At 48.1% G+C, this 23,763-nt stretch overlaps 1 protein-coding gene across 1 annotated transcript in view; it reads right to left on the bottom strand.

Moving 5' to 3' along the window:
• LOC307241246 (nuclear receptor coactivator 3-like) overlaps positions 1 to 23,763 on the bottom strand; it is a gene marked incomplete at its 3' end in the record, with an annotated part of 53,766 nt that overhangs the window by 1,022 nt on the left and 28,981 nt on the right. The window contains exons 2-20 of the mRNA XM_080015286.1: positions 21,787 to 21,861; positions 14,845 to 14,952; positions 14,552 to 14,712; positions 12,061 to 12,161; positions 11,789 to 11,963; positions 9,355 to 9,537; positions 9,178 to 9,264; positions 8,924 to 9,064; positions 8,551 to 8,698; positions 7,751 to 8,289; positions 6,512 to 7,632; positions 6,282 to 6,414; positions 6,014 to 6,172; positions 5,218 to 5,448; positions 4,800 to 4,905; positions 4,173 to 4,344; positions 3,548 to 3,874; positions 3,314 to 3,427; positions 167 to 413 (exon numbers count right to left, since the gene is read on the bottom strand). Coding sequence (XP_079871412.1) covers positions 167 to 413; positions 3,314 to 3,427; positions 3,548 to 3,874; positions 4,173 to 4,344; positions 4,800 to 4,905; positions 5,218 to 5,448; positions 6,014 to 6,172; positions 6,282 to 6,414; positions 6,512 to 7,632; positions 7,751 to 8,289; positions 8,551 to 8,698; positions 8,924 to 9,064; positions 9,178 to 9,264; positions 9,355 to 9,537; positions 11,789 to 11,963; positions 12,061 to 12,161; positions 14,552 to 14,712; positions 14,845 to 14,933 — 4,234 coding nt within the window. The 5' untranslated portion in view covers positions 14,934 to 14,952; positions 21,787 to 21,861. The remainder of the gene's footprint in view (positions 1 to 166; positions 414 to 3,313; positions 3,428 to 3,547; positions 3,875 to 4,172; positions 4,345 to 4,799; positions 4,906 to 5,217; positions 5,449 to 6,013; positions 6,173 to 6,281; positions 6,415 to 6,511; positions 7,633 to 7,750; positions 8,290 to 8,550; positions 8,699 to 8,923; positions 9,065 to 9,177; positions 9,265 to 9,354; positions 9,538 to 11,788; positions 11,964 to 12,060; positions 12,162 to 14,551; positions 14,713 to 14,844; positions 14,953 to 21,786; positions 21,862 to 23,763) is intronic.

The raw sequence follows: 23,763 nt of genomic DNA on the forward strand, positions 1-23,763 counted from the left end.
AACCAACCGACCGGTGACAGGTGGAATATTTAGCAACTAACCCTGATGCCCCTGAAAGTCAAAAGGAAAACCAACACAAACCTACACCGCGTGGGCTGCAGAGCACAAGGTTCACCACAAGAGAGCAGCAGAAACCAGTGTTGGACGCCAGGCGCGACAAACTCACCGTAGTTTCCTCCGTAGCCAAACTGCTGGGGGCCGGGCTGACCCATGTTGGGCCCTCCCATAGCGGTGTCCATGCCGCCGGGGGCTGTGACGTTTGGCGGGGGGCTGAATCCCCCGGCCGCTGCGGCGGCGGCAGCTGCTTGCTGCTGCTGCTGCTGCATCAGCATCATCATCCTCTGCCTCTTCATCTGCATTGTGACCATCTCCCTGCTGCGCTGGGCCATCATCTGGGCGTTCAGGAAGCCAGGCTGAACGGGGCAGAAACACAGTCGGCTACAGGGGAGGCAGGGAGGGGCAACCTTTTTCCATGACCACGCATTTAACTGGCAAAAGGAAATGCTGTTTGCACTTTCTCTCATCCGGAAGGATGTCGGGGTGCAGGGACTGCTCAAGACCCTTCAGCAGGGTAGACACTGATACAGGAGCTGAGTTCTGGTTAAAGGGAAGTTGTTTGACCATCTCTAGTTATCTATGGGGGCCCATAATGTAGCAATAATTTTAGCCATTACGGGTTGTGGAAGATTGACAAAAAATAATTTGTCATAGAGGGCTTCACACGACATGACTCAAACTGCCATGTCAGGCCTTTTCTGACCATCTTGTTTCGGCACTCTATTACTGCTGCTGTTTCAGGACTATTTTAGGTATCTGAAGACACCAGGTGAGGGACTCTTTAAAACACCTTGCAATTTGTTTCTTTATTAGTACGCCTGGTTAAAAAGCATCATTCTAATATGCTCCAGCCCTTGCAAATATATGATAAAGAAGAATATCAGTGTGACCCCAAGGGGAATCAATAATTCTCAAAATAAGGCACCAAAGATATGATAAAATATCTCAACTCCTATAGGAGGATTACAAAAAACATGGGGAACCGTGTTTCCACGTTGGGAACCATATTTTTGAGAGGGTTCGGACAACACCCTGCCACCCTTGGATAATGGATACTGGGTAAAACAAAAGAAGAACAAGGAAAAGACAAACAAACAGATGCTCTTGCTTTACTTGTAGGCTTCCACGCCTTCTTTTCTGCCACGTTATACCAAGCAAGAAAGTACCTAACTTCACAATACTAAAATGAATTGAGATGACGAAACAGATGATAGGATAGTACCATCAGTCCCTTTGCGGGCGCAGGAGGATAGATGATTTGTAACAAAGAAAGCAAAAAATCGGAGAAGAAGCCTCAACGTAAGCAGAGAGCTGGTTGAGGCAGAGTTGAGTCGAGACTTATGCAAATACCAATGACTCTACTGTGCTATAACCAGCAGGGAAAAATGTATGAGCCCTGGCATTCATGTGTTTCAATGCATTGAGCAAAGGCCCTTTCTTTTATTGAGAAAACAGAGACAGAATTACTACATAATCCGATGACCATTATTTGAGCTGACCGCCATCATTTTGTGAAACCATTAGATTCCAAAATCACATGTTTCCATCCCAATTGAAGCGAAATTTTAAGCAGTTAGAAAGGCAAGTGCAATGAATAAAATGCAAGTTATAAGCATATCAATAAGTTGGGTTGAGGCAAATTAAACGTTTGCCAGTATTTTTATGTTCCAACAAAATGTTATGCTCCTAAGTGGATTCTGTATTATTACACTATCATAGGCTTATACGATGACAATGAACAAAATAATTATTTGTATGACAATCGTCATCTAAAATGTCATGATTGTGACAGCCCTAATGAGGACCACAAAAAGGAAGATATAATAGGAGGTACAGTAAAACTTCATAAAACCCCTTGTGGGCAGTTATGAATCAGCAAACAGAGGTACTATTTCCTGAACAAGATAAGACAAACAGTAGTCAATTGGCCAAATTCTGGCAGCAAACATTCCAATGCTTTGATGCAATAATTTGCTGGCAGATATTATTACTGGGCTTTCCCTCCAAGAGAAGACTGAACAAGAACTTGACATTGTAAGCAAAACAAAGACAAGCCAGTGATTGATTACACCCATACATGTAGGACAGTTTTTGCCACATGCAGGCATCGTGAATGGGCAGCAAGCAAGAGTTGCCATCAGCAATGAATTCACAGATGCTCCTTTGCTAGACTTAGAAAAACAATCCAACAGTGGAACTTGAGGCTGGCAGGGTAAACTTAGGAAGCTAATAATAGTGGCACACCGTGAATATTGTCAGGGTAAGATAAACAAAAATGCCTAGGTAAATGGCTTCACAGTTCCAAAATCCGCAAATATCACGGTGTGGCAGAGGATGTGGAGGACAGTCAGCAAAAGGCAAAGTCATCTACTCCAGCAGAGATTATAACAACTGTAGATGTGAGTGTTTATATCCAAGATTGTTGGTTGTTAGCGATGATTGATTTATGCAGTGTGAAAACACTGGAAGATGACAGAATAAGGGTTGATGCTTAGACAACAGAACTACAGTTGATTCTGTTCCCGTAAAGCTCTTGAACGGTCTGTGCTGTAGAAAATGGCAAATGGCAAAGCACACTTACACTTTCCAAGCATCACAATACATAAGGACCTGGCACTGGTAAATGTGCCTGTCATCTGAGTCCTCTGTACATCACCAATTTATTTGGGTAACATTTGCCATGCTAGCTGATACCATGGATGCATTCCTCAATGCAAAGTTGTCAAATATACACACAAGTGAGCTGAATTACTTGTTTCCAATGTATGGCTGCTTATTTTCTTTTTGTCGAAACCCTCTCATTGTGTCTTCAGTGCTTCTAGTCACAAATCCCTATTGTTGAAGGACAAATAAAAAATTTCAAGGTAGCCAACAACAAAGTACAGTTACGTAAACCACGCACATGCAAAACTCAGCACTACTTCTGTTGTTCTGAACCTGGAGAGTGAAGAACACCAGTAAAAGCCTCGATATGCGAGTAGAGCAGAGCTGTTAGGACCAACGGCCTATCAGCTGCGCTGATCTTAGGACTGTTAATACTGTGCTTGTTTCATTTCATTGTGTTGTGCTCAACCAGGGCACCGTGATGGCCCTCCAATATCCTAAGTGTAGCCAGCTTGTTCTCAGTTATCGATCTTCAGCAATTTTTGCAGTTCAAGCAAAACATGAGATTTAGTGGTTTCTTTGTATTAGGTTTAATGGACAGCACGAGCTGCAGCAACAGGGCAGTGATGGATAAGAGTTTTGAGTTGTCTACCTGTCCTCCCATGCCAGGCTGCATGCCAGGCTGCATGCCGGGTCTCATGCCAAGGTTGGCCCCTCCTGGGTTCTCCATCTTCATAGCCATCCCCTGCCGGGTCTGACTCAAAAACTGAGGAAGCAAAGAACCATAACTTTAAGCTGGGTGTACAGCACAATGTGCCATCTTTTGCCCTGCATTGTGTCTTTACTATATGTACAATCACCCAAAGTGAGCCTCTTAAATCCATACCTGCTGCCCCTGTAGCCTCTGTTGCAGCTGTAGTCTCATGGGCTTGTTGGCGCTTATCATCCGGGGCCTCATCATGTTGGCACGGGGGTGCCCCAAGCCTCCCATCCCACCCATGCCCGGAAAGCTGCCTCCCTGGCCCATCTGGGAAAGCATAGGGCCAAAGCCCCCCTGTTGGGGCTGGCCCTGCATCGGACTGCCCCCATATGCTGACTGCATGGCCATGGACGGAGGACCAGGATAGCCCTGTCCATAGAGGGGCTTCTGGTCCATCACCATGGAGGGGTCCTGTCCTGGGAAAGGCTCCATCTGCTGCTCAGCTCCCTGGCTCTGGGGCACACGACATGGTAGGAGGAGGAAAGAGAGGGTTTGTCCAACGATCAATTTGATTTATTTTCTATTTATCAACGTTGCTATTGTCTTTTCCTCGGGCACGCGGGCTCTCCTGGGACCATCCATCTCTTTTAACGGGAAAGGATGGTTTACACACAGTGGTAGTCATTGACTCCATATTATTCCTTTCCATTATTGAATAGCTTGATCTAGAGACCCTGTAAATGTTCTGTTTAGTGTGGGGCTGGGTGTTTGTTCCATTCATATTTTTCACCCACTTCTCCCTTTGTCTCACCTGGCTGACGAGGTCAGGGATTCCCAGGGCGCGGTCTATCTCCTCCAGGGCGATGCCGTCCGTGTTGTTGAGCAGGGAGTCCAGCTGGTCCAGTAGCGCCCGCTCATCATTCTGACCCTCACTGGTGGTGGGGGGCACCAGGAGTTCGTCTAGAGCGTTGCCAAACTGTCGTCTAAGGAACACACCCTCGTCATCAGTCGTTATGATTTATTGAAGTAAGTCTGATGGAGTAAGCGCCATCAAGTTCCAAACGTTGAAACTTGATGAAGAGGCAGGAAATACAAAACTATAAAAACATAAAATATTAAATATAATGCCTCGTCTCTTTCATCTTTTGGATCTGCATCTGAATGGCTCCATGTGAGGCAACAAGCACGTTGTGAAAGGTTTGTATGAAACTTTCATGGATTCTGTTACTGTAAACTACAAAATAAAGAAATATCCTTTTCCAGAAATATGAATCCATATTATCCCCTTGTGCTATCTTCTGTAATTATGTCTCTGAAATGTTGGGCTTTCAATTTTAAACTGCTGACAGACTGAGTAGTGTTCTTACAACAGTTGTTTTGTGAACAGCAACCATTTAATTCAGGAATGGATTTTGGAGGTCCTGGATTCTGCACTGACCTGTTGCCCTCCATTCCCATCACACTGTCTGGCCAGGAAGGAGACTGGTTTGGCTGACCCTGCTGGCTGAAAGGGCTCATGCCCATGCCCATGTCCCCAGAGCCACCTAAACACAGAAAAAAAACCATAATGTTGTATAAAGTTAGATTTGTGTTTACTAGATAAGAAGATACACACTGGCCCTCTGGGATGCAAAATATCCACGCCAGCAACCAGACACACACTTAGGACTAACTTAACTGATGTTGAAGAGTCCGTACAGGTATAAAAAAGCTGTTTTTCTTTCATTTTATTCACATCATTGCCTCCCAAAATTCACCTCAAAAGTTATTACAATGGGTCTGACATAAATTCAACCGTCTAGCTACTCACAGGACAGACTAACTGAATGCACATGTGACGACAACAACAAACATACCCATATCCATGAGCTGTTGCTGCAGCATCGACCGGGTACCAGGTACGCTGTTGGAGCGACTGACCATGGGTCCTCCCATCATAGCCTTGCCGTTGTTATAGTCCATCCCAGGGCGGATCATGGACGGGTGTCCTGCTGAGCCCACAGGGCTGGCACTGGAGCGGGGCATCCCCCACTCCCCTGACCCCCCCATGGGAGACCTCTGTGGAACCATGCCCCTGTTCACTGGTCCTGCAAGGACACACAGGGCAGAACCTCTAGATTAGAAGTGAAGCAATGAGATGTTATTGTTAAGGTCAAAGATGCCCAAATGCTAACACTGAGTTTACAGCAGACAAGCCATGTCACGGTCGACATGAGGTGTAGAGAACAGCTGCATACAGAAGAAGAGTTACTGCATTCTGTGTTTTAGCTCTAAATTTTGACTACTGATGCGTAGTGAAAGTACAAAGTGAAACTTGTTCTTGAGGTTAACGAGTAGCTGAGTAAACAAACAGATTGCCTTCTCTTTATAGTAGTCACACAACAAGGTAAAAAGCTAGACAACAACCAACGGATAATTAATTAGAATTAATTTAAATTTAAATAAAATGCACTGGACAATTTCATGTAACAATAGCATCAACCAGCATTGTGGTGTAGCAATACTTAAACATGGAAATACATGAGGTGTATTAGCGTCGTCGTACAAATGCCTAAAAGCGTGTCTAAAAAGGTGTAAAGTGAGGAGAGTTAGTGAGAGAGGGTGTGTGAGAAATTAATCAGTTACTTGTTCCAACGCCTCTTGGACACACACCCATGTTGCCTGGGTAACCATCTGGGCTGCCCATCATGTTCTCCTGTTTGATAAGCATGGGGCGCCTCACTGCTCCTCCAGGGCCCCCGGGAGGCTTCCCATCCATGGACATGGCTCTGTGGAAGGGACCGCGAGGCCCTGGACCCATCCCGGGGCTCCCTGGGAAGAAAAATAAATAAATTCCCATTAGGTTATATCTACCTTATGTCTGGTCTTCCCTAGAACTACGTGTAAGATTTTGTCTGTTTATGTCAGCCATTGGTCGTACCTTGCAGATTGTCATCAAGGCAACCCTGGGGTTTGTTCCCTGTGTCGTTAGGACCTCCTCCTCCAGCCTGTTCGGCGTAAAAGTCGGAGCCTGAGCCCCTCAGGCCTCCCAGGATAGACTCCAGGTTCTCCAACTGACAGAGAGAAGGACACCGTGAGACCATTAGTCAGTGCAACAACAAAAGTTGTATTCCAATCAGAAAGAGTGTATTATGAGTGTAGAACACTAACTTCATCAGGTGGCTCTGATTTGATCTTGCTCTCTGGATGTTCTGGAGTTGGTCCGGGGCCAGATCCAGGGCCATTCCGCGGAGGGCCGCCAGCGGCCCCTGACGATCCCTTCATTTCCAGTTCCTCGGGTTTGGGTTTTACATCCACCGGCTCTTTGGAATCATCCTTGTTGAGGAGGTAGTGGAGGAGTGCATGGGTCTTCTCTTTTTTGGGGCTGTGCTGCTCTTGCTTGGGCTCAGCGAGTCCCCCTGGTCCTGCTCCTGCACCAGGCCCTCCTGTTCCCACCTCTCCACCCTCCTGAGACCCCAGTGACACTTTTCCTGTGGCCTCTGCTGTGATCTTGGCCACTTCATCTGGGGTATTGCCATTCTGCAGGAGCTTGTGGAGGATTTTGTGCTTCTCCTGCAGAGAAGCCGTGTAGTGGGCTGAGGATAGTGCTGCTGACACTCCCCCAGGCCCTGATGTCTGGCCTGCATTGGTGGAGGATGAGGATGAGGAGGAGACGCCAGTGGATGAGGGGCTAGTCATGCCTCCAGTGAGGTCTTTGCCATCTGAGCCTACAGCAGGGTTTCCACTGGTTGATAGGGGTGGTATAGTGGGCCCTGCAGGGCCAGTGCTACCCATTCCCAACTCCTCCGTTGGTGAGGTCAGCAGCTGCAGCAGTTTCTCATGACCCTTGTTGTCCGGCACCCTCCGTGGGAGCTCGGAGTTGGCCAACCCCACTTCGCTGCTTCCCTCCCCGGGTTCTTTGCCAACTGGGACAGCCTGGCTGTCTGGCCGCTCTGCAGAATTCTCAGCCTGGGGATGCGGATGGTGGTGATGGGGGTGGTGATGCAAGGGTTGGTGGTGATCGCCAGGCCCTGGACCCAAGCCTCCTGCTGGGCTTTTGGAGCCATCTGGACCTGATTTCATAGGCTGAGTGGACTGGGAGGAAGAGGAGTGGACACTCGGTGAGCTGTCTGGTTTGTGCGCTGGGGAGGGGGATGTAAGTGTGGAGGGCAGCGAGCTACCCACTCCTTCACTTATGGCTTGCAGTGCGTTGAGGGAACTGCTGGAGAAGGTGGTGGTACTCCCTCCATTTCCTCCTCCACTTCCAAGGCTGCCCATAGGAGAGTGCATGCCTGAAACACAAAACAATATTCAAAACAAACTGTTAAAGACTGCAACATGATCAGCACAAAAATAAATGTGGTTAAATACAAAACAACAATCTAAAATTAGCCACAGGAGTTTGCCTACCTCCGGGAGAGAACTGGCTGGCTCCCATCTTTGGGCTGCCCCTGTTCCGGGGTGACATCAGGAGCCCCTGCTGGGGGCCACTCATGCGGGGACTTCCTGTTGGGCTGTTCATACCGCCCAGTCCAAACCCACCACTGCTCTGGAATGGTGGCTGCTGGGGGTGCTGCTGCATGCCTTGGCTTGGGTGACCCATTGGACCCATCTGATTCATTTGGTTCATATGGCCCATCTGATTCATCTGTCCCATCTGGTTCATCGGAATCATGCGGTTGCCCATGCCTCCTCCGCCTCCTCCTCCGCCTCCATTGCCCCCGTACATGGGGCCACCACCCATGGGCCCCATGTGACCCATGTGTGCCTGCTCGTTCATCCCAAAGCCCCTGGTCATGCCACCCATGCCACCGATGTTCCCCATGTTCATCCCGCCGCCAGGGTTCATGTTCATTGGGGCGTTTGGGTTGGGGCCTCCCATGCCTTGCTGCCTCATGGCACCCGGCATCATGCCCCCACCCTGGGGCGCACGATATCCATTTGTCTCTCTGTGTAGGAGGAACAAAAATAAGAGTTGAAAAAGGTTCTTGCACTGTAGATGCCGAATAAAACAATAACACAGTTACAGCTACAGTGAGCATTTCCGTGTGAGGGTCCTCACTGCTCAAAAGTTCAATACTTAAGACTGCTTGTCTAAATTGATGAGGTAACCATTGTGTCCTAAAACCAAATCTTTCAAAGCTTTACATAGAGTCGTTTTTTTCGGAAGTCGTTTTTCAGAAAGTGTGGCAGGGAGTCTATCTTCTGACCTCTGGAGGAGATGAGTGGAGATGAAGCCTTGTGGTTCGTTGCTCATGGGGTGACGGTAGAGCTTGCTCTTGGTCTGGGCTGTGACCGGGGTGCCATCAGATAGAGAGAAGCGGTACAGGGGAGTTTCGGCGTGACCTTGTAGAAAGGCTGAGGATGAAGAGTGTCATTATTTTTTTTTAAACCAAGATATCCTCATCTCATATCTGAGGCCATCAATCACAATTTCTATGTTAACACAAACTGCCAACACTAACGATGAAAATCAATGTCCTCACACAAAGTCGGTCCCCGAAGACCTTGATGAATAACACAGTGCATGCAGCGGATTGTTTTCAGTATCTATGTCTTTGTCTTTGTATGAGTGTGACCCACCCTCATGGTAGTGCCGTTTGTGCGACCAGGGCTGTCCATCGCTGTGCTGGAGGAACATCTGAATGCAGCGTCTCAAGAGATCCTCCCAGCCTGGACGCATGGAGGCGCGCAATGAGTTCTGGTCTATCTGGATCAACTTGCCTGCGAGAAAGAAGTTAAGGAAGAAAGAAACAAATGTAAAACACAAGGGAGGAGTTAACCATTACAGTGCTATAAGCAATGATGCATTTTGCAATGGGCCAAATCCTCCTCACCTGAGAGCTCATGCCTGGTATTGAAGCTCTCTGTCCTCTCAATGGCAGAGACGCGGCGGGCCACACATATCATACATGACTGGAGATCTGGAAGCAGGGAATAGAGACAGTAATATTCCCGTATCCATTATATACACGTGTGGGAAATAAGGCATGAGTGCATGTGTGTGTGTGTACCTTCCCCCTCCTCTATCATGGCCTTCGGCTGGGTGAGGGCGAAACACTGCATGGTTTCGTATCGCGGACCTCCTGGCCCCTCCTCCATGGGGCCGTGGGCAGGGCCAAACTTGACCAGCATTCGACAGGTAAAGGTGTGACTCTTCTGCCGCACTGCCTCACCTCCCCAAGACACTCCATTTACTGCAGAGGATAAAAAGAATGCAGTGGCAAGAGGAATGAATGACAATGCGAGTCGGATTATCCAAAACAATAAACAAACACCTTGCGTATAGGACTTATTGATTAATAAACATTGCAGCACACACACAAAGATGAATGGATTTCCTATTTTCATACACATCGAGCAGCCCAGGTCCAGAATGGCCTTCACCACGCACACACAGGGCTGGATGCATAATGTATAAATATAAGACATATAATGAATTGACTAAATAAAAATCAAGCTAACCCCACTGCAACATGCATTTTTGCTCTTAAATTGAGAAGCAGAAGCCTCCCCTGCCATTCGGATGCTTGGCTAAATGGACCATGGGATTAATGTAGCCAAGGTGTCGATTTCCAATACCTCTCCCTATTCGCTCCACTCCGCAGCGGGCAGCGGCCAGGGGGACACTCAGCCATCTATCCTCATTTAGGCCCCGACTTCTCATCACAGCACGCACACGTGCACAAAGGCACGAAAACACACTCACACATAGAAACAGACGACAGGGGGGGGTCACCTTCACATGGGAGAGGGAGGATGTGAGGCAGGGGGGAGGTAAACTTCAGAGGAGGATTCAACTCCTCCAAGGTCCCTGGGCAAAGCCTTATCGAGCCCAAGGCCCTCTGTCGACCAGAAGGGTCACGTCTGGCAGGTGGAGGGAGGGTACTGGAAGGGAGGGGGGGACCTCCAGGGGCCCGGAAGAATGAGACATGGGAGGCTAAACTGATAGTGAGAAGTGGTTTAACAAGGCCATGGGCTCCTCCCCTCTAGGTTGACAGAGCATGGCCACTCAGGAAGACATCTCCCCTCAGACATAATTAGCCAGCCGCGGGCTCGAGAGAGAGAGGTAGCGGGAGAAAAACACACACGTGTACACACACCCACACGCTAAACCGATAGCTAGCTTTGTATTTTGCCCTAGTGTGAGTGTGCGTGTGCTTGTGTTGGTGTGTGTGTGTGAGTTTAACTATAGCTGGCGTGGTCAGTGGTCATCCCACAGGAATGTGCAGAGAAAGCGAATTTCATTCATGGGTCCAAAGATAATGAAGGGGCAGAGCAGCAGAGCAAGACACAATGAGAGAAAGAGAGTGAGAGAAAGAGACAAAGAGAGAGACAGAGAGGGGAATTTTGTTAGCCGACAACCACATTACTCATCTTAGCAGGCTGCCATATTAAGTATGAATGAGGCTCAGAGGGAGAGTGAGTTGAGTTCGGCAGCAGCAATAGCAAGACAAAGAGAATGGAAGGAAAGCATATAATGCTAGTAATAAAAGATAAAGAGAGATTGAATAGGGTGGGAGTGCGAGAGGGAAGCGTGAGAATAAACGAGAGAGCGTGTCAATGACATGTTGGAGCCGCTACTTAGCAGAATGGCTGCCGAGTTAATCGAGGAGCAGGTTCAGTAGAGCACACATATTCATAATTAATCAGCTTTATAAATAGTCTCCCCCGTGCGCGCACACACACACACACACACACACACACACACACACACACACACACACACACACACACACACACACACACACACACACACACACACACACTCTTACAGGTTTGCAATCACATTACCATCATAAGCATGTAAATCTACACATGGGTTTCTCCTTGCAAACACTGACGAATGCGCGCACAGACACACACACACACACACGCATAAGCACAGCACAGCACAGACACACTATGTGAATTAAGAGGGGGAACGTGTGGAGGTGCATTATTCAGTAGTGAGTAGTTTCCAGATGGCTGCCATGGGATCTGAATTGAGCTCAGGCCTGTTCTACACTGTCTGGACCACTGAGTGTGACTGACAGCTCCGCTACACTCCGCCTGCTTAGCGCTGTGTGGGTGAGTGGGTGTTTCTGCGCACGTGTCTGTGTGTGTGTGTGTGTCCGTTGTCAGGTATGCGTGTGTGTGCGTGTGCGAGTGTCTATCTATCTGTAAAGCTCCCGTGCACATGAACAGGCTCCCAAGGAGCTCCTCATTATAAGGCGAGAAGGAGTTGGGGAAAGTGGAGTCATGAATAAATAACAGTGTGTGTTTATGTTGATGTGTGCGTTTGTGTGTTTGTTGTAACAACGTCAAAGTTTGTCTTGTCTTGCCTTGTCTCGGTGGAAGATGTCAAAGAGGGTTTCAGCTGACTTCCGTGTGTGTGTGTGTGTGTGTCTGTGTGTGTGTCTGTGTCTGTGTGTGTGTGTCTGTGTCTGTGTGCGCGTGTTTTCTCACCGTTGGTCTTGGGCAGGTTCTTGTGGAACTCCTCCCTGTCTTCCTCGTGCAGGATGTTGTAGACGCTGGTGTTGATGAGCTCCTCCTGCTTGTATTGCAGGTACTGTGTCACGTTGTCAGACACAAACACGATGCTGCCCTCGCGGTTCACCACAAACAGGAAGCCGTCTAGCGCCTGGAGAACACAAGAAGCACATGAAGTCACCGGGGGTCTAGAACAGGACAACGATGCCCGGACGACCAGGCCAGACATGGAGGGCCTGAGTTCTCACCTGCAGCAGGAGTGGCCCCAGGTGGTCCTTGTCGATGACCCCCTGACCCGTGGAGGACACGTCTGACTTCTGAACGTCGTCATCCGCGGAGGAGGCTTTGCCTACGAGCACAGAAGGAAGGGCGGAGGTCGGTCAGCGCACGAACCAGACCACATTATGGAAAAGCGTGAAATGACAAAACTAAAAAAAAAATCCACATCCCGTCCAGCTTCCCTGAAAACAAAAGAGGGAACAAAGATAGAGAAGAAAGGTGAGAGAGAGGCAGAGATAGATAGATACCTGAAGCCCACTAGAAGTCGGCCTGTCCTTCACTGAACTAGCTCCGCCTGCAGGGGGCAGTGTTTCTCAACTTTCTCCGTTTGGATTAAAACTACAGGTAAGGCGGGAGACGGGAGGACGGCAGGTTTTCTGTGAGGAGCCTGTCAGGAAGGGTGGAGGGCTGGGTGCATGTGGAGCAGGTAGCAGCCGTCCTCATGCTTTATATTCAGTGTCAGACTCTGAGGGACTGTCTGGTAGGCTGGGGCTGAGAGAGAGGAAGGGAGAGAGAGGGGGATAGAGAGATGGAGGAAGCTTGTAGTGGTGCAGGGGTTGGAGAGCTAAGGCAACTGATTTAATGGAGGACTCGGGTTGAGAGGGAGAGAAAGAGAGCTAAAGGACTGGAGCTGAGAGATAGAGCGCTGGTTCTCGGGCTAGGAACGGAGGAGGAGGGTTTGGGGAGAGTGTCTGGGGCTCGGGCTGCTGTAATAATGCAGGGCTTGGTCTGACTGAAAAAGAAAAAGAGGGAGAATGAGGAAGAGAGAGAGAGCGAGAGAGAGAGCGAGAGAGCGAGAGAGCGAGAGAGAGAGAGAGAGAGAGAGAGAGAGAGAGGGAGAGGCGGGAGCTTCTAGGCTACAAGAATCATTCCATCTGATTAGCTCCCGGGGGGCACAGATACCCACACAAAGAAAAAAAAAAACCCCATAGCCACTTCTGCCTGGCGCCAGGCACTCTAAAAGTAGGTAGAACGAAACTGAAAGGAAAGGAGGGAGCGGACATAAAAAAGGAGTGTGAAACAGAAACAGGAAGGGTGTGTGGAAAAGAGCAAGACAGAAAGAAAGTCTACGCTCCATCGCTTCACTCAATATCTTTAAATGCTGGGAGCAACCCGGAGATGCTGCACCTCACCGTGATGCAATACGGATGAGACGCAGCTGAAAAAATGGGAACGCAAAAGAAAAAGCAGCAGAACAGTGAAAATGGGCATAAACAGACAATACAAAATAAACAAACAAACAAACAAAGAAGACACGGTGGACAGACGGCAGAAAGAGCAACTGAGACCGAGAGAGGAGAGGAGGAACAGGTATGGAGCTGGAGCCCAGTCCAAACCCCATGTCGTTTCTGTCTTCACTTCCTGTAACTATAGCAACCTGTCAGCAGTCAGTCAGGGCCAGCTGTAGCCTCTTCCTCTTCCTGTCGAGCTACAGACGCTGTTCATGAGCAGCTCCTCTACTCATTCTAGAAATGTCAGCACCGACTCGAGAAAATATCATGATGTTATTGGTCGCATAACAGACCACAAATGACAGGTTAATTTTTTTCCCTACAGTTAGTTAGTTTCTATTCCACTGCCGTTGCTCTTTTTCAAACTGCTGCAATATGCAATTCTTACAGTATTCTTACATTCAAATATGATATAAAGTACCCCCTGCCATAGAACATATCAATATTCTGCATTAATGGTAACCAAGCGGTGCAACAAAACGAGCCTCTGCTATTTTACTCAAGCCGATGTTGACGGCGGAAATAACTACCGCACAAAAGGGATAGAATTATGATGGGGGCAGCTGTAACAAAACTAATAATTTGGCAGCTCAGCAGAATGGACCGGCAAGTGATTACCTGCAAACTTCAATTAAACAGCCTCTGGCGAGGCAACCACACAGCTGGGTACACACACACACACACACACACACACACACACACACACACACACACACACACACACACACACACACACACACACACACACACACACACACACACACACACACACACACACACACACAAATAGCAGGTTCAGAAACCAGTGCCAGTGGTTCCTCCCAAACACAAACAGTTGAAGCTGTGAAATTGGTGGGAGATGAATGACTGAGTCGTCCTTACACCTGGGCTCAAAGATGAGACAAACGTGTCAGGCAGGTGCTCTGGAGAGCACTACTACCCAGATGTGAGTGCAGGACACACACACACACACACACACACACACACACACACACACACACACACACACACACACACACACACACACACACACACACACACACACACACACACACACCCCTTCTTTTTACCCACCTTCCAAACACCTAGTTCTCTACCACCACCTCTCACCAGCTGTTCCCCATCCAACACACTGCTTAGTGGCCCTGATCTCTCCCAACCACTCGACTCTTGGTCTCTTGGACTCTTTGCCCACCCACGTCTCGACATCTCACCAGCGTCCACTCACCCTGCTCTTTAATGTGCCTGATTTGGCGTACGGTCTCCTTGAGGATGGCGCACTTGTCCGGCTTGACGTTGAAGCTGTCGATGTCGCTGAGGTTTGCGGAGATCAGCTCGGCCAGCTCCTCGATGTACTTGCTCTCCTGCTCCCGCCGTCTCCTCTCGCACCTGTGTTGGGTTGGATAAACGGGAGATAAACTGTCACCCAGCATCAAAACACATGGATTTTATCTCCATGCAGCCCAGTTCCTTCCCTAGTTCCCTAGTCCTGCCCAGATACACCCTAGATAGGACACTCACCCCAGACCCGGTGTGTCGCAAGTGGAGAGCTTGCGTTTTCGGTTTTCTGAGCTCAGAGGCTCCATGGAGTTCTCCCCCAATCCGCTCATGGTGTGCACATATCAGCACCTGTATGAAGAAGCCAATGAATACGTAAGCAGTGTAAATAAGGCATTAATACAGGAGGATATGAATTTGCATAGTAGATTAGCGCTCCACGAATCTGGAAGGGAATTCAACGTGGGCAATCCTTATAAACAAATTTGAGAAATCCTAATAAAAAAATAAATAAAAATAAATCAAAAATAAATAAAAAAAAGAGGATGATGGAAATGTGGACTTGGTTGTAAACAGTAATGGAGATATGACGGCTTATATCATGCAAATCGTATTCTCTTGGCAGAGAAAACACTAAACATGTCTAGACTGACTCCCCCTCCTTTGAGACCAGAGGAGTAAGCATGTGTGGTTTGTTTTTTTGTGTGCATCGGCGTCTCTGTGCATCAATGAGTTCTTTAGCTTGTCTATACAAACACCAAGCACAGGCGCACGCACACACACACACACACACACACACACACACAGAAAAGGATTAGCAGTGTCTGTAATCATAAGCGACGCTGTAAAACTAACCCTGTTAGACAGCCGTCTGTCTCCCATAACACATCACATACCGTCTAGAGGAACTGAGCTGATAATGGTTGCAGATAAAAGAGACATGTAGAGGAAAAGAGAAGAAGAGGACCAGAGATGGGGAGAGGAGAAGAAGATCAAAGCAATGGAAAGGTGAGGAGAGGCAGATGAATGAACAAATGGGGGGGGGGGAGCAGAACAGAGCACCGCACAGAGAAGGGGGAGGTGAGAGTAGAGGAGAGGACAGAAGGGAAGAAGAGGAAGATGAATGATGGGGACAGCAGAGCAGGAGAGGAGGTGAAGGGAGGCAGGAGCTGATGCTGGGAGGCGTGCACTGATTGGTCACTTTCTTAGCCACAGTGACAGCAGCTGACACTGGGGTAAGGTAGGGAGTGGGAGATAGAGAGAGAGTTGAGTTTTTAAAACACCTTTATTTAACGACACACACACAGAGAGAGAGAGAGAGAGAGAGAGAGAGAGAGAGAGAGAGAGAGAGAGAGAGGGACAGGACTGGGGGATGATAGGAGGGGAGGAAGGGAATGAATTAAGAGGGTGGAGTAGGAGGGAGAGAGGAAAGGAGGAAGATAGGGTAAGCAGTGGGCGAGAGAGAGTGAGAGAGAGAGAGAGGAGATAAGAGGGAGGAAGCGACGGAGAGGGAGACGATAATGAACTGGGAGGGGAGAGAGAGAGAGAGAGAGAGGATAAGGTAAGACAGGAATAGTATGGATAGAGAGAAATGAGAGAGAGGATGTAGAGGGAGAGAGAGTGACAGAGCGAGAGAGAGAGAGAGAGAGAGAGAGAGACTGAGGACAACTGGGAAAACAAGAATGTGCAGAAATCAGAGCCAATGACCGGGGAAGGGGCTGGGGGTTGGGAGCCAGGTGTAGGGAGCGGGTGCTGGCGTGAGAGGTGTGCCGTTCGGTGTCTTGGATGTGTGTGTGTGGCGGGCGGGCGAGGCTGAACACTCCAGTACCCCTCTTAACCTTCACAGCCGGAGCAGGTCCTTCCCTTGCATTGATTACACGGTTATCCTCAGACGAGAGCGCCGCCTCTCCTGCATAGCCAATCAGGTCAACAGTATGGGGGACAGACACCGGCCCGTTATTTAATCATCATGCATCATTATCTCCAACACCTTCTGGACGCGTACGGACCGCCCCTACGGGTGCCCGATTTCATTTTTTTTTTTATTATTATCGTTTCTATTATGCATTCCTTTACGGGTTGCATTTAATTGAGGATGCCGGCAAACCAAGAGATCATGCGCCCTGGACACAGTGTGAGCGGAGGGTGCAGTGAACACACAGTGAGCCGGAATCCATGCGAAGCCTTCTTTAATATGTGCCTTCGAAACCAGGCAAGCCACAAGTGTACTCTGCCACAAGGCAAAGACGAGGAATACGGGAAAATACCGGTGTAAAAAACTTGCAGGATTAGCGTGAAGATAAGAAGTTCATCTACATCCAGATCTCTCGCTGGGAGGAGAAGCAGAGCTAAACGCTGCCTTTGCTTTTGCTACTGACAGAGCCCGCCCGCTTGCCTGCCAGCCTATTGATGGAGTCCTCAAAGGGGTAGTGCTCTAATTGCGGAGTGAATGAGGCGGCCCCAGAGAATGGTTGATTAGGAGGCTGCTGAATGCCCCAGGGAAATGGGTCACCTCCAGCCTGGCGTGAGCCGCCCGCTTTTCCAACACAGGGAGAAAGTCAATTACACGCCACGGGCACAGGGGCCTGGTGGCAGAGAAGCAGCGAGGCTGTGGGTACAATACAGCAGCAGGAGACGGTCGGGATGGGGGGTGAGAATTAAAGAGGTAATGGAAGTGGGTGAAGCAAATGAGAGGGACGGCAAGGCCTAGTGGGGGGGCTGGCATGAGAGGAAAGATGGGTTTGGGGATAAAAACCCAGAGGAAGCGGGTGAAGACAGAAGACGAGGCCGGGCGCAGAAGAACATGGGGTACAGAGTCGAAGACGGGATTGAAGGGGAAGAAAATTAACAAAGTGGCTTTTGGTGGTGGGGTTGGGGGGGGTCCCTCCAGAGCTGTCAAAGACAAAGTGTCTTATATAGAGGCATATTTCCCTGGATCTATAGTCTGTGCACTCCCTTCATTGTGCCGTTATCATTTGCCATGCAATTGCCTCTGTTCTGCTGCATGTTCATTTAAAGACAATAGACTGTGTCCTCCCGTCGATGATGCCTGGAAGGCATTAACTAGAGCCCGAAGAAGTCGGAAACGGTTTATCAGACTGGCGACCAGGCTAGGGGTGCTTGTGCTGGGCCTGTAAAACAGAGAAGCAGGAATAAAATGAGGAATGAATCCCAGACAGCTCAGATAAGTGTGTGTGAGAGCGTTATTCCATTACAACAAATTACATCATTTAGGGGCATGTTTGTCCAATGTAATTTACAATACAGTAAAGTACGTTTGTCATCGGCAGTGGAGCCGGCCGTACAATCACAGTCCCTCGCAGTCGGTTGAGTTAAACCAAGAGTCAAATAGGAGTAGACATATATGCACATGCAAATCATCCTTTCAAAGTCGTTTTTTGATCTTGGGGCGAACTCAACTTGCAGCGACTATATCCTCTGCTCATAAAGGTTTGTCTTTTGTAGGAGGCGGTTCACACAGGTCTTGACACAAGAGACTGTCCCCTGTCGCTACGCTTCACACCAGACCAGGGACAGACTATAGTGCTTTCAATAAGGCCATCTAGAGAGGAGTTCATGCTGTGATTAACAGACATTGTTCTTTGAACTCCAGTGAAGTTTTATGTGACTTGTTTTATTTAGTTGTTAGGTGTATTCAATTGGTATGAGTGTAAGTGTAATCAACTCATCTTGACGCCAGCTATTAGGGACAGGTGAGTGAATCCCAGATTTATTTTAGGTCACCAGCCAGGTGTCCATAGAGTATTACTGAGTTCCGTTGATCTACCGGGTTAAAACAGTACATTCCCAGTCCTGCGAGTGTCTTGATGAACAAAACCAGTGTCACCGAAACCGCCCTGTAGTCCAAAAGAGAGCAGTACTCACTGGGATGTCACCGCATGTTGATCTCATGACTTCACAGTTCATTTTAAAACCGGAGTTGACAATTAACCGTCTTAGGCACTGAAGACAGCACACAGTCTTGCTCAATACTCATTTTTTAAGTGGCAATCAACAACATTGGACAATTAGCAACAAATCATGACTGATTGAAGCCATGTAAAGTACACCAACATCGCTAAACCTGACGCTCCTCCTCCACAAGGCCTTTGTAGCGCTGGGGTTTTCCTATGACAGTTGTTTGGCACTGAATGTTGGTCGATGCTTGTACAAACTAAAATGAAACAAGTTCAGGGATATCTCCATATATATATCTCTATATATCTCTATATATATATATCTCTCTATAGATATATCTCCATATATATATATATATATATATATCTATATATATATATATACATCTATATCTCCATATATATATCTCCATATATATATATATATATATATATATATATATATATATATATATATATATATATAAATAAATAAGCGTTCCCTGGTCCTTGACAGGTCTGGGGGTGAGGGGCATTTCCTCCTAAACAGACAGTCTGGACCGGGCTGCCTGTTTGGAGAGCTTGAAATCACAGCAGCCATCAAAAAATAACAGTGACTGACTGCCATTAGTCAACAATACACGCAAAATTCAGACATATCATGGTCAAATTGCGCAACGAACAAATAAAATATCACTGATTGTACCTTTAATGTCCCCACTCCCAACGGAGAGTGTTTCTTTGTACGTTGAAGCAGGAAGACTGTTCTCCCAGAAAGCAACACGGTAATAACCTTACTGTGTACTGAGTGTTTTTCTATGAAAAGGAGTGTGCGTGATTTAGGGTGGAAGGAGGGCAGGGGCAATGAGCTTGCGCGTCTCCCTCATGACTGATGCCGTTTGTGTGTTTGAAACCCATTAGGCAGCTGTTTACAAGCATGACCACACTCTGGTTGGGTGGGGCGGTGTTGTGTGGTTTGACTTGGTGGGGGCACAGGCGGGAGTGAAGGTGGAGGAAGGAGAGAGGGGGCCGGAGATGATAGAGGGAGGGGACGAGGCAGAGGGCACGGAGGAGGAGATAGAAAATAAATACAGAGGCAAATGGAGAAACAGACAAGTGAAGATGGAGGGGAGGAGATGGCGGCGTGAGCGCGAGAGAGAGAGAGAGAGAGAGAGATGTGCAAGGGCGACTGGGGAAGAAAGGATCAGTGGGGGAAAATATATGTTGGCATTTATTCAAGTGACAGATTTCATTGTGGACATCGGAATTCTTTTTTTTTACATTGGGGAAAAATAATATTTCAAAGTAATATTATTAGTGGATTTGCTATTTTAAGGTCTTCTCAAATATCAATAATATATTTAAATGAACATGATTTTTAAGTTATGATTGATTTTAATTTTTATGTAGAGATGTTGATATTGTATTTACCAAACAAATCAAGCTCATGGCAAAAAAAAGGAAAACGCTGCAAGTGTTTTTCTTTCCACTCCTTTGAAACCGTAACACACATTATCTCTGGTAAAGTGCATTTTGTATCAAAGCATTGCTCCCAATAAGCTCAACAGAGCTTGATATAAACACAGTCATTATAAAAAGTTAAACAAAGACGACAAGAAGCAAACCATTAACTGAAACCAAGAAATGGGCATTGAAAGGGAGAAATTGCAGGGATTGGGGCCGAGTGTACGTTCACACGTCGAGTCCAACCATCGGTGATTTTGGTCCAAAAACGGGCAGAACGCAGCCGCCCTTTACGGTTTATGAGCGCAAACCCTTTGGATTCAGCTCAGGTGACGTGTGAACAGTCAGACTTCACCGGTGCTTAAACTGGTGAATTAGGCCCCTGCCTCTCCCCAACACTGTCAGACAGAGTGGCGACCGAGGGCGGCGATGGCATCACACTTCCTGTTTGTGCGATAACTCTCTCTCTCTCTCTCTCTCTCTCTCTCTCTCTCTCTCTCTCTCTCTCTCTCTCTCTCTCTCTCTCTCTCTCTCTCTCTCTCTCTCTCTCTCTCTCTCTCTCTCTCTCTCTCTCTCTCTCTCTCTCTCTCTCTCTCTCTCTCTCTCTCTCCGTTCTTTTTCTGGCTTGGACTGTGGAGGTGGGTGTGGTTGGTTTGTGGTGAAAAAGGTTTGGGGGGGGTGGGGTGGGGGTAGAGGCATGCTCGGGCTCGGTGATGTGGACAGCCCAGACGTCGCCTCGCACGCCCGCTAGCCAGCCAGTCTTTCATAATCCCTGTTGACAAAACAGAGGCACACCGCCCGGGCCCACTCATGGAAAGTCACACCAGCACCACCGTGGTAGAGTGGCGGCCATGGCTTCCCTCCTCCAACCCTTTCACACTGGGAGGACTCAAACTTAGCTTCCCAATGAATGAATGAATGAATTGCAGAAAGAGAAATCTAAGGCTACGGCAATCTAATGCTTCTGCTACGGCAGGAAACAACCTGCCTCTGCTCTACGTCAGCCTCCGCCCTCCTCAGCTCCTAATCCTCTCCTGTTCTAAGCCCATATCTCTTCCTCCACCTGAAAGCGGAACTGCACGCCTGCCTTTTTTGTTCTCAGTGCCGGCGAACCTCATTCCTCCGCAGCACTTCCTGCTCGGGGGCAGAGGTGGGGGGCGTGTCCGCAGACGCGTGATGGTGAGTGCACGTGATTGTACAACAGAGACCGTGTGGCGTGGATTTGTCTCGATGTGTGTGTTTTGTCGGGGGGAGAGATTAATGCTCCGTTTCTCTCTCCGTGGCAGGTGGAGCCGAAAGACGAATTTGATTTCTCCTCCCATCTTCCTGTGAGCGATCCGTTCCTTCTCTTCCCATTGTTCCTGTTGTTTTTTTGCCCTCTGCCCGCATTTCATCCACTCTCTCTCCATCCACTCTCTCTCCCTCCCCTCTATAACCCTCTCTCCCTTCTGCTTTGTTGCTACAAACTACAGTCATAACACACCTCTTTCTCTCTCTCTCTCTGCCCGTCCCCTCTCTGTCTCTCTTCCTATATTGTTGTGAAGCTTTGTGAAACACTACATAGAGTAAACCACACACACACACACACACACACACACACACACACACACACACACACACACACACACACACACACACACACACACACACACACACACACACACACACACACAGTTAAACTGCTCACTTTGTTTTAGTCTTCTGGTAGGTCGGGATGTTGCAACAATATGGCAACAACAAGAAACCGTCTCCCGCAAACAAGTCCACCTACACCCAGCAGGGGTTGGAGCCCGTTGCCATGCCAACTGCACAGGATGGAGCCCACCTTGCGACGGCGCCGGGATGACGAACGGTCTGATCCCGCCTCCAAGCAGAGGTGCGGTCCTATCTGGGCTGGAGTCTGGGGGTAGAGACACACACACAAAGAGAGATAATAAGCATCTGAGCTCAACACTGCATATTTATTACAGAGATATTAATGAATATCAGTCGACGTTATTAATCTGCATCTTGAACACTGCACAGGAAACAGCTTAATGAGTGGTGGAGAAATAAGAAGCTGGCTGCTGCACCACGCTTCATCCTTCTGCTTTCTAACACACACACACACACACACACACACACACACACACACACACACACACACACACACACACACACACACACACACACACACACACACACACACACACACACACACACACACACACACACACACACACACACACACACACCCTCTGCTAATGCTAACACAACAAGAGGGAGGTTGACAGAACAGGGAGCCATTAGCTTCAAAACTGAGGATTTGTGTTTGAGGCTTCAAGCCTTTTTTTTTACTACGACACACCACTTGCTTGTATCCCTACGCTAATCCCAAAAACCACATAATAGGCTAACTTGAGTCAATTTGGATTTTGATATGGAACTGTCCACTGTGTCTACATGCGTGGTGCTTGCCTGTTGGCCCTACTGGGTTGTTATAGAAGCACAAGTGGTCTGTTGTAACAATCACAAGAGTATCCAGTGGGGGTAAAGAGTGTGTAACCATGGAGAAAGCGGATTGTTTCCATGACGCCCTGTCATCACTGAAGCACACTGCCAGGATGTCTTGCGTTCATCTGTTGCTGGGCTTGGGCTTGGGTTTGTGTGTGTGTGTGTGTGCGAGATTCAAAATGAATGTGTGTGTTTGTGTACACTAATACACAGGGTTATTTTCCCCCTATTCTAATAGTATGTGTTCATTCATTCATTCATTGTCACATGCAATGTGCGCACATGTGTCCTCCTGCGTTGCTGTCCACCATTGGCGACCTGACCGCTGGCTGTACCCCATGATTGGGAGCAGATGGGGGCTGTCGATGGGGGTGGCGGTGTGGGGTTGGCTGGTTGGGGGAGGAGGGTACGGGGGGGTGCTCTAGTTTAGTGATGTAGTTATGGACTCTCGCAAAGACCCTCCTTCATCCGATGTGTTTTTCTATCAACTGAGAGAGCGAGAGAGAGAGACTGACTGAGTATAAACGGCTGCTTAAGCAGGAAGAAATTTATAGCTTCACCCGCGACAAGGAAGGATGGTCTCCATTTTGCCGAAATGTTTGTAAAAGAAGCACCCTGTGTACGAGCTGGAACTGGAACGCCTTTAGTGAGATCATTATATGGCTCTTTGTGCTCACTCTGACACAGCCATAAAGAACACAGTGAATAAATGGCAGTTAGCGGCGTGTGGTGCTGCTCATACAGGCGAAAAGCTATGAATGTAAAAGCGGCGTGAATGAGCTTAAGATGCAATGGAGGAATGTTAAGAGTGCAGTCACACTCACCAAGGCCTTTTACAGTCTGCCACTCCTCCTCTTGACATGTGCACTCCCAACGCTTATCTGTGCAGTCCTCAATTACAACATGCTGGAGAGAGCCAGCCTTTGATTTTACACTACAATCGCTTCAGAGTGTGTGTGTGTGTGTGTGTGTGTGTGTGTGTGTGTGTGTGTGTGTGTGTGTGTGTGTGTGTGTGTGTGTGTGTGTGTGTGCACGCGCGCGCATTAGTGCACCATTTTAACACACTAAATAATTAAAATTTACCTTCCTCTTGTTAGGAAAGCACAACTAAACTTCAAGGTGGACTCGGAAACAGCTAAAAAGGTAAAAAAAAATGTAATCATGATTTTTACTGAAGAGACCACTTGGCCTGTGTGAGTGCTCTAGTATTTTGACTACAGAGCTGCGGTCCACACACGACGATGCAGCAGAGACTATCTCTATGACAAACCCTCATCCAATGACAATGAAAACTTTTCTGTATCACCAT

This window comes from Zeus faber (genome assembly GCF_960531495.2).
Source record: "Zeus faber genome assembly, chromosome: 15".
Lineage (NCBI taxonomy): Eukaryota > Metazoa > Chordata > Actinopteri > Zeiformes > Zeidae > Zeus > Zeus faber.